General features: G+C 44.7%; 1 protein-coding gene across 1 annotated transcript in view; it reads left to right on the top strand.

The window, feature by feature from the left end:
* The first annotated feature begins 6,718 nt into the window (after window positions 1-6,718).
* The window catches only part of lamb2l (laminin, beta 2-like), a 30,611-nt gene continuing 26,147 nt past the window's right edge, over window positions 6,719-11,182 (top strand). The window contains exons 1-2 of the mRNA XM_039007427.1: window positions 6,719-6,722; window positions 9,408-9,577. Of these exons, the coding sequence (XP_038863355.1) occupies window positions 6,719-6,722; window positions 9,408-9,577 (174 nt within the window). The remainder of the gene's footprint in view (window positions 6,723-9,407; window positions 9,578-11,182) is intronic.

Below are 11,182 nucleotides of genomic sequence, written 5' to 3'. Positions count from 1 at the left end.
TGAGGTAGATATGTACATGCAGGCAGGGTAAAGTGACTAGGCATCAGGATAGATAATAATAAGAGTAAAATATAGAGTAGCAGCAGCATATGATGAGTGTAAAAGTGTGTGTGTGTGTGTCTTGTGTCGGTATGCATGTGTGAATGTGTGTTTGTGTTGTTGGTATGCGTGTGTGTGTTATGTGTGTGTGTGCGTATGTGAGTGTGGGTTTTGTGTGAGAGTGTCAGTCTAGTGTGTGTGTGACTGTGTATATGGTGTGTATATATAGTCTTGTGAGTGTGCATAGGGTCAGTGCAGATAGTTCAGGTAACCATTAATTTACTATTTAGCAGCCTTATGGCTATTTAGAAGTTTTATGGCTTGGGGGTAGAAGCTGTCTTGGAGGCTAGAGCTACCGCTTCCAAGAAATGGGACACAGGCATGGACACATGGAAGAAATCTTGCTAGGACCTTCCTGACGGGACTACCCCAGGTGGTGAGGGTAGGAAATAACACTTCCGCCACGCTGGCCCTCAACACGGGGGCACCTCCAGGATGTGTGCTTAGTCCCCTCCTGTACTCCCTGCTCCAGAGACTTCTCCAAAAGGTGGAGAGGAACACCCAGAGTGTGACACAGAGTTGCACTTACTTGTTTCAGATGCTGACCCCCCTCCTGTCACAGCACCACAGACTCCAGTGCCAATGACTTCCCGTGGCAGATTTGTCAAACCACCGGACAGATATGGAGAGTATGTGCAGTAGTTAACACATAGCCTGCATAATGTGGCAGAATAATCCCGCTGCAGCTATGAAGGTGACAGTCAACCCAGCCCACCTTAGGCTAGATTAGTTAACATTGAAGAAACAAGGGAATGTTTAGTCGACAGAAAATTAGTTGATGTTTCATGAGTAGTTTACGACTATAGACTAGAGGTCGACTGATTATGATTTTTCAACGCTGATACCGATTATTGGAGGACCAAAAAAAGCCGATACCGATTAACCGGCCGATTTTTGTTGTTGTTGTTGTAATAATAAAATCAAAATTAAAATTACAACAATACTGAATGAACACTTATTTTAACTTAATATAATACATCAATAAAATCAATTTAGCCTCAAATAAATAATGAAACATGTTCAATTTGGTTTAAATAATGCAAAAACAAAGTGTTGGAGAAGGAAGTAAAAGTGCAATATGTGCCATGTAAGAAAGCTAACGTTTAAGTTCCTTGCTCAGAACATGAGAACATATGAAAGCTGGTGGTTCCTTTTAACATGAGTCTTCAATATTCCCAGGTAAGAAGTTTTAGGTTGTAGTTATTATAGGAATTATAGAACTATTTCTCTCTATACGATTTGTATTTCATATACCTTTGACTATTGGATGTTCTTATAGGCACTTTAGTATTGCCAGTGTAACAGTATAGCTTCCGTCCCTCTCCTCGCTCCTACCTGGGCTCGAACCAGGAACACATCGACAACAGCCACCCTCGAAGCAGCATTACCCATCGCTCCACAAAACCTGCCTCTGCAAGGGGAACAACTACTCCAAGTCTCAGAGCGAGTGACGTTTGAAACGCTATTAGCGCGCACCCCGCTAACTAGCTAGCCATTTCACATCGGTTACACCAGCCTAATCTCGGGAGTTGATAGGCTTGAAGTCATAAACAGCGCAATGCTCGTGGAGTGCAATGTAAAGCAGGTGGTTAGAGCGAAGGACTAGTTAACCGTAAGGTTGCAAAATTGAATCTCCGAGCTGACAAGGTAAAAATATGTCGTTCTGCCCCTGAACAAGGCAGTTAACCCACCGTTCCTAGGCCTTCATTGAAAATAAGTGTTACGGCTCTCGTCGAAAGGAGTGGACCAAAGCGCAGCGTGGAAAGTGTTCATGATATTATTTGTCAAAAAACACTCAAACAAAATAACCAAAGTGAAAAATTGAAAGCGCACAGTTCTGTAAGGCAAAGAAACTATACAGAAAACAAGATCCCACAAAACCCAAACGGAAAATGACAACTTATATATGATCCCCAATCAGAGACAACGATAGACAGCTGCCTCTGATTGAGAACCACACTCAGCCAAAACAAAGAAATAGAAAACATAGAATGCCCACCCAAATCACACCCTGACCTAACCAAATAGAGAAATAAAAAGGCTCTCTAAGGTCAGGGTGTGACAATAAGAATATGTTCTTAACTGACTTGCCTAGTTAAGTAAAGGTGTAAAAAAAAAAAAATGTTATTAAAACTTGAAATCGTCCCTAATTAATCGGCCATTCCGATTAATCGGTCGGCCTCTACTATAGACAGCCATTCATGTAATGTGATGTTTTGACACATTTTAGAAACACACGTATTGAAAGATTCAAAGAAAGTCTGATGTGATGTATTTATTGTAGCACAGGGCGCTAAACCGCAGGTGTGTATGGTGTTTCCTCCAGAGCAGCGCAGCACAGCGCAGGTTGAGTTTTATGCAGAGAAGGGATTTGTCTCTGCTTTACTGTGTTGCTGCCATTGTTCTGCTGGCTGATGATCCTGCCTCTGATCTTTCACCAGTCTCTTACTACAAAAGAGGAGCCACTCCTCAGACAGCTGTTCAGGCGAGATCTGATGCAGTAATGGATCTGTATAGCTTTGCACTTGCAGCTCCACCCTTTGTTTACGTAATGGTAATTGCTATACAACACACAAAAGGTATAGGAGTTCGCTGTAAAATATAACCAGGGTTGAATGGATGGAACCTGAGAATGACAGAATTCAGGGGTTCCCTCTGTATGACAGGGTTCTACCACCATAACTTAAGATGCCAGAACAGTGAGCACTGAAAGCTTTGATGCTCTGAATGATTATTTTTTAACTTCTCTGTTCATGCAACACCACCTTATTCGGTAATCTCACAGGGTAAGATTCAGTTGAAAATCTGTTATTTAAATCCAACAGAATTTGGGGCATTTCTGGAATGTCTGGCAAATGATAGGTTACTAGCAGCAGCTCTTGTCTCTGTATGGTTGTCAGAATGGGCCTCTTCAGGGTTCATTGGTGACTGAGGTGTGTTTTGACAGAGGGGTCCGGTCCACACACACATACAGTATATGCAGCCAGTGAGCTATGAAGTGTGTTCCGGTGACTACTGTCTGTCTGTCCTCCCAGCCCAGGAGCCAGACAGCCGTTCGCCACTCCTCTTCCACCTGGGCGTCATCGTTTCTTTCCCAGGAACTCAGCTCTAATCCAGTTAAAGACAGATTACCGGGTCTTGTGATTTTCGTAAACCCTCCCTCTCCCTCCTTCCCTGGGTGGCACTGGCACAAAGTTCAGACTGCTAGGTATTCTGGGATATGTGCCCTTTTCTCCTCACTCCTCTGCAGTCAGGAATCTGGGTCATATTCTCTGTTAATGACTGTAACTGGGAAACATGTATTGCAAGTGTGTGGAAGTGTTACCTTTTACCTTCCATCTGTATCAATTGGTGCTTTGCTATGTGCTGCCCTACTGTACAATCAATACAGAACTGAATATTTTCTAGACTGTGTCCTGTTCAGTGGAGGCTGCTGAGGGGAGGAAGGCTGTATTTATTATGCCTTATGCTGTAAGGCATAATAATGGCTGGAATGGAGTTTAATGGATGGAATGGTATCAAACACATGAAAACCATGTTTTGGATACCGTTCCATTTAATCTATTCCAGCTATTATTATGAGCCGTTCTCCCCTCAGCAGCCTCCACTGGTCCTGTTCAATGTTAAATTAACCATCAGTGAGAATGTGTACAAATCTTCCAATCACAGCACAGCCCCCTATAGTTATCTGACTCAATTCATGGGATTGTCTAATGATGACAGTACAGTGACTCACACACTGGGCTTTAGGGCTGGGAGGCCATTCCACTGACTGGAATATGGTGTCAGAGAAGAGAGGGACCTGAAGGGACTGGATTCAAATCCAACAGATCACTGGAGCTCTGATACTGTATGCTTGACCAGTACACTTGGGCTCCCGAGTGGCGCAGCGGTTTAAGGCACTGCATCTCAGTGCTAGAGTGCTGGAGGCATCACTGGGCTGTATCACAACCGGCCGTGATCGGGAGTCCCATAGGGCGGCGCACAATTGGCCCAGCGTCGTCCGGGTTAGGGGAATGGTTTGGCCGGGGTAGGCCGTCATTGTAAAATAAGAATTTGTTCTAAACTGACTTGTCTAGTTAAATAAAATGTAAAAAAAAATAGGGAGTGAGGATCCAGACACAGTTTGTAGGAGCTGCTGTTATTGGATATGGGTCAACAATGACAGTTATGAGGGCAGTGGAGCAACTGATGAATAGCCAATGGAGAGATGATCTCTGAGCACAGTAAACAGTGTTAGATCCAGTAGAGGAAACAGAGGTTGATAGGTCCTGGCCCTAGCAGCTCTGACAGACAATGGATTCACTGCTCAGCTCAGTGCTCCATTCCAGTGGCTGAGAAAGGGTCAGGTGGTGTGTGGATTAAGCCTTGACTCCCAGAAGAAAGACAGCTGTACTACTGAAGCCCAGTAGCGTGGAGGATCCATATGCTGTCAGCCTGACTGCCTAAGCCTGGTTCCTCTGCCCTCCCTGGTCCCCTGTCCCAGCCCGTATAGAGATAAGCACCACAGAGCATGTTGGACGGGCCCTCCACACTCCAACACACATGTTCTACCTCTGCACAGGGGCATTGTGGGAAGGGGCGGAGTGTTTGGAACAGTCCGTGTCTGACACCTGGAATGTTTTTCTTAATAAATACACGTTTCCCCTCTCGCAGTCTCCCTGCATTTTTACTGTAGCGCCCGGTACAGAAGGGAGATGGGATGTTAGGCAAGTGTGTGTCTGCCTACGCCTTCCTTCTTCGGCATGCGTGTGTATGTAGCTACGTGGCGGGCGGCGTACAGACACATGCTTGACCAACGCTCTAATCAGACTGAGAAACCAGCTGTTGTCAACAGCAGTTTTGAAACCTACGAAAGCCCTGTGTTTTTCTCTGCACGCTCCAATACGTTAGCATTAGGACCCGATCTAACAGTAACGTTCTCACACATGTCGTCAGGAATGATCTAAAAAGGTGTTATTTGAGACCCGTGATGTAAATGGTAGTTTTACTTTATATATGTCAATTTCATCAGTGATTTTCGTGAGCATCTGTACTGTACCTTCTCCTGAGTTAATAAAACATGAAGAGGCGTTGAGCAGAAGGGACAACAGCGTCTACACTGGTCTACTGTATATTAAACAATGGGTCCTTAGGTCAGATTTGAAATGCTCTTTGAAGTGTATGTTGTTGTTATTTTTGTCATTTTGGGGGGGGGGAAAGACAGATGAATGCAATAACAGAGTAGGTGAAGGCAGACCCTGGGGTGGCATTACCAGGGCCCTCCCCAAATACACTCTTACAAAAGACATGCACACACACACACACACATACATACATGCACACACATTCTCTTTGCTAGTCGGTGCAGGAGAAAACAAGGTAAAGGATATATTACAGATATCGTATCACCCACCAGAGAGGAGGGGGCTTGACATCACTGTCAAGTCTAAGAAGTCAGAGCTATTTAGAAAAATGATATGTGTGTGTTGTCTGCTAACAGAGCACCCTTTTGCAGTGGTGCCTTGTAATTATCAGCCAAAACCCAGACTAGGTGCACTGTATATTTCAACAACGGTGAGAAAATAGAAAAGTCATATGAAGGGAAGATATACCTCCAACATCACATACTGTCATCATAGTGAACCATAGTGAGGTGGACAATTCAACACACTGAGATACAGAAGATTGCCCCTTCCAATGTCCAGTCATGAAACACACCGACATTGCAGCTTAGAGAAGCCATTAGGCTCTGTATCACGGTCAGAGATAGCTTGTCACAGCCAGGGAGGGGTCCTAGGCGTCACAGTCACTCCCACCCCCCGCTATCTTTGTCCTACATCTCTGGTGAACTTCAGGTATTCTCTGTGGGCTAATGTACAGCACTCCTAAACAGACTTTTCTGTTTGCCCAGGGAGAGTCGGATATGAGCAGATATCAACATTCCAAAGGTCACACTTTGATTTAATTGCAGCTTTACTGTACCTGTACATGTGTGTGAGTAGCTGAATGCCTCGGGTTAATTAAGGCCCAGTGGCATATTGCCTTGTGTGAATGCTTTACTTCTCCTTTACTGGAATTCAGGGAATCTGCTTCAGTTAAATATTTTACTTGAACAGGGGCCAACTCATAGCACAGGTATAGGATCTTCATTTGATCACCCTGTTGCAGGAGAAGGCTTCGGAAGCTTGTAATTTCCACTTAGACATATCAGACTCAGCCCTATGTTTACTTGGTTCTCCTTAACATGCCCTAATGACTGGGTGTCTTTGGGAAATATGATATATTTCATTTCTCATGGGTAACACAGGATGTTTTTAATTCCACATCACACCTTCCACCTCCGTCGTGTCCCAACATGCTGTGTGTTTGATGTTACCTGGGCCTCTGATGTTGAAAGGGGCCCCAGCGATCTCTGTATCTCTTTCCACATCTCTAGCTGTCTCTCTATTTCTCCCGCTCTGTAGAAAGTCATCAGTCCCCCCTTTCTTTTCTCTGTCACCCCCTTCCTACCTCTTCACTCTTTCTCTCTTTGCCTTTTTTTTATTCCCCTCACTCAATCACTCTCGCTTCCTCTCTTGTTGCTCTCAACCATGATGAGAGTGGTTTTTCAGAGTCAGTGATGTGTAGACAAATTTACATGGGTGAGAGGGACAACAGGGTGTAATACTCAGAGCCCAAATAGGGCATAATAGGGCAATTCTGCAGTGGCCCTGGCCCCTTCTGAACAGCTACCTTGAACACAAGGGTCTCCTCCAGGTGCAGAAGACAGATTATGGCAGTGCGTTAAAGATGAGGTTGCAATAACGACAACAACCACATTTATTGTCTCTATTTTAACAGCCACCATTCAGCTGTGAGGAGCCCGAAGCAGCACTAGCAGTAGTATGTCAGAGAGTCCAACCAGTGTCCTAGAGACAGCCTAGGGGAATCAGTGATTTATTTACCTCTCTTCAATGTTCACCTCAGATTCCTGGCTTAAGGGCAGTAAAGCAACTTGACCCTTGTCCATTAGATTTCAATCCTTTTTTGACCATACACCTTTTAATTTGATCAAAACTTTCCATACATATTTGCTGATGGTAGAAGTGGTCAGAACGTTACTTTCTGGACCTGAATGCCAACACATTTAGGATAGAGGTGCTCAAAGTTGACCCATTTTGCATACCCCACCCTACCATAAAGCATTCATGTCTTCATCACTGGAAAATATAAAAGATTGAGACACAGTGTGCTCTTGAATATGGTCCACCAACCGTCAACTTAAATTGGAATGTCTCTTCTACGATTTCAATAGATTTCCTATGGAAGATTGAAATTATAATACTGATATTCCCATTAAACTGATATTCCCATTCAAGTCAACATGTGTGGACTTCCAAACATCTTTATACCACCATTTAAAGTAAACATTTTGTTTTTGTTCCCGTTTTAGTACATTTATCAGTAAAAACATGACACCCATCCTGTATTCAAGAGCATCTCAACCGATGGTGGGAAAAACACTCACAACTGTAGCATAGTCTAAGCTACAACATATGCGAAAATGAAGAATATCGTAGTTTACTCGTTTTTACATAATTGATGTTAAAGGTAAAACAATGATATTATTTGTATTAAAAATAACATTTGTTTCAAGAAAATGTTAAATAGTTTGTAAGCTTTAAATGGTATCAGACTTTTCCAGGGATGAAGACGTTGGATTTCTCATGGTAGGTCTCCTGACCTCAGAGTCCGGAAAGGCTGTTTTGATGTTGTCGGCATGATGCATGGATAATGAAGGGGGCTGTGCTTTTTTACTGATTGGTTCTCCTTTGTGTCTTTCTCACTCAAACACCCACATGGACAGCCGCACACGCCTGAGTGCCGCCCCTTCCAATACAACTGTTGGATTTTGAAATCCAAACAACGTGAGGTCTCAACCCCCCCAGGAAAACATTTTACATCTGAGAGAACTGATCAAAGCTCCGCCAGAAATAAGCACAACTCTGACCGAATACTGCATTTACAACGGCCTCCTGTCCAGACCAGTGCGTCAGGTCTTCCTCGCTCACCATGTGAGTCGTGTCAGCCAGGCTAAGGGTGGGGTATGCAAAAAAGGTCAACTTTGAGCATCTATATCTCCTAATTGTTTTGGCATTCAGGTCCAAAATGTGACTTTCTGACCATTTCTACCGTGGGCAAATATGTATAAAGTTTTGTTCAAAACAAAAGGGGTGCTCAAAAAGGGATTGAAATCAAATGGAATGACCCCTATGTAACCTGATGTGATACCATTATTTACTGTCACGACTTCCGCCGAAGTCGGGTCCTCTCCTTGTTCGGGCGGCGTTCGGCGGTCGACGTCACCGGCTTTCTAGCCATCGCCGCTCCATTTTCTCATTGTTCCATTTGTTTTGTCTTGTTCCCTGCACACCTGGTTTGCATTCCCTAATCACACTGCATGTATTTATTCCTCTGTTTCCCCCCATGTCTTTGTGTGAAATTGTTTTGTTACGTGTTTAGTGTGATGCGCCAGACTGGTTTTCCCCCCGGGTATCGTATTTTGACCCGTTGTATGTATTTGTCATACATTTGTATATTTGTGAGTGTTTTCGCGCTTATTGACTTTTACCTGTGGCTGGAGGATTTTGGACACAGTTGCATCTGTCTTTTGTGCTGTTGCCAAATAATAGTGCGCCTGATCACAACTCACTGCTCTCCTGCACCTGACTTCGTACCAGTAGCGCACAACCTTGACAATTTACATAAGTTAACTTGACACTGACTCTATCTGCCCTGTCTGTCATGACAATTACTACAGATCTGCAACGGAAAACAGTTACTGCGTTTTCATAGAGAATATGGCATCCTGTTACATGTATTTTGTTACTCCCCAACGATAGTAGTAACCCAGTAACCACTGTAGAATTGTCCATGATGGAAAACAGAGATGTTTTCCTGTGATTTCCCAGTCAGGGTGGGACTGTAACGCACCTAGCGTAGCGTACAGGAGTGGCTGTATGCAGAGTGAGCTCATCTTCTGGTCCTGCCTGCTGACTGAACACTGTAAACACTATGCTCTTAGTGATACAGATATCACTCCTGTGGAAAGACAATCCCATTGTCTCCAGTCACGAAGCATGAAGTCATTACCCTTAAGTTCTCTTTACAGACCGCAAATATCACATGATACCTGAGTATAACTGTGTATATGTCATTTCTTTATGTCTCCGAACTCCATAATATTGAACACTTCAATCCATATGCTTTATACATGATATAGGAACTAATCTAGTGGTGTTTTGTATTATTTTCCTTCCTCTTCCCTGTCCTCAATCCCCCCTCAGCTCTGAGTGTTGTGGGACAGCAGCTCCCCTCCAGCCCGCATGGCTGCATGGAGGGCAGCTGTTACCCGGCAACAGGCAACCTGTTGATTGGCCGAGCCATTAATCTCAGCGCCACCTCCACTTGTGGTCTTCATGGGCCTGAACACTACTGCATAGTCAGCCACCTGCAGGTGAGAACACACACATGCACACACACCTGGACTTGAACCTAAACCTGTGTTGGAAATAAGACCCCATTATCCGTCTTACGCCACCCCACAATTGGTCATGTCTCTCAGTAGAAGTCAGGACATCCGGTGGGGTGAGGGGCTTGTCTGTTTCCATCTCTAAGTGTGCCCCCCACCCCCCCTTGACTTCCTAGCCTCCCAATGTCTCAATGTCCCAGGTGTACAGCGCACCCCACCTCCCTCCCTCCTCCCACCCCTCCCTACATCCCTCTCTCTCTCTCCCTCCATCACCTGACACATGTTGACTTGAAGCCTGCATGTATGTGTTCTGCCTTATTGTGGGCAGCAGATACGACAACACATTGTGGAGTGTTATAGGGTTACATGATTGACAGGTGGTGACTGTGGAATGGCTGAGGTGGTGACAGCCCCTCATACTGCAGCTCCAGATGGGAACTATCATCTGTCAGTCAAATCACTCAACTGCTACTTCACCGGCCCACACCAAACACCCGTCTCAATCAGTTCTATTCATCCCACTGCGTTTTTTCCTCTTTTTCGGTAGTTGTACTCATTTTGTCCTGGTTTTCTTTTTATAATACCTGTAGTGGTATGTGCACAAAAAGTATGATTTAAAAAAACATTTGCCCGGTCAATTCATTTTGTAACAAATGCAGCTACTGGTCACTTCCTGCATCTTCCTACAGTAATCTGATGATGTCAGTGTAGTGGCTGGTCCTACAGTAATCTGATGATGCCGGTGTAGTGACTGGGCCAAGTCCAGGGCTGGGGACTGATCTGCAGTAATCTTCCTATGGGCTGTTTGTTGTGACTCTCCATCAGAGGGGCTCCCGTCTGGCCCCACGACCCACCTGATGGACTGGAACTAAAGCTTTAACGCTAGCCCAGCTTCCACTGGATCGAGGATGGGGGAGCATGGGGGAGGATGGAGGAGCCAGTGGGCTGAGACACTCATAAGCCACCATCTTCCTGTGTCAATGAAGATCAGTCAAATCAACGTCTTAGATGAGTGCTAGTTATAATTTGAGTGTCCGCCGAGCTTGACTAATGGGAGGTAAATACGTCTAAGATGTGAGGAGAGGCAGAGAGGTTTGGCGATGGAGGATCAGTGTAAGATGGTAGCCTTAGCTTGAAGAGAGGAATGCTTTTATAAGACGAGGTCCTAAATGAGGGTGTGAAAAGGAGATTTAGGGTTTAAAGCTGGTTGGACAGTCATGTGCATGTGTTGGGGAACCCACCTACTTATACACATTTTATGCTTTCCTATTGATTTCTCCCCGCAATCCTTTCACATAAGTGTTGTTAGAGGCGTAATCTCCCTTAACAACAACCTAGTTAAGAGACCATGCTCTGGCTTTTTTTCATGCCCCCCTCACGTCCTCTCTGCCCCCTCACTATTCACCCAATCCGCTTCACAGTAATTAAGACTATGATCCAGGGGACCATGTTACCACTGCCTGGCTCTGGTCCCGCTAGCTGCCATTGTGACTTGCAAATGAGTGGACGACCTACATTTCGAGTTTCCATAGGCAACCAGGGTTTTCCTGTTGGTGGTGTCAAACTCCTAGATACACACGTCAACCGAAT

Source organism: Salvelinus namaycush, chromosome 14 (genome assembly GCF_016432855.1).
Source record: "Salvelinus namaycush isolate Seneca chromosome 14, SaNama_1.0, whole genome shotgun sequence".
NCBI classification, from domain to species: domain Eukaryota; kingdom Metazoa; phylum Chordata; class Actinopteri; order Salmoniformes; family Salmonidae; genus Salvelinus; species Salvelinus namaycush.
This window is presented reverse-complemented; position numbering and strand designations above follow the sequence as displayed.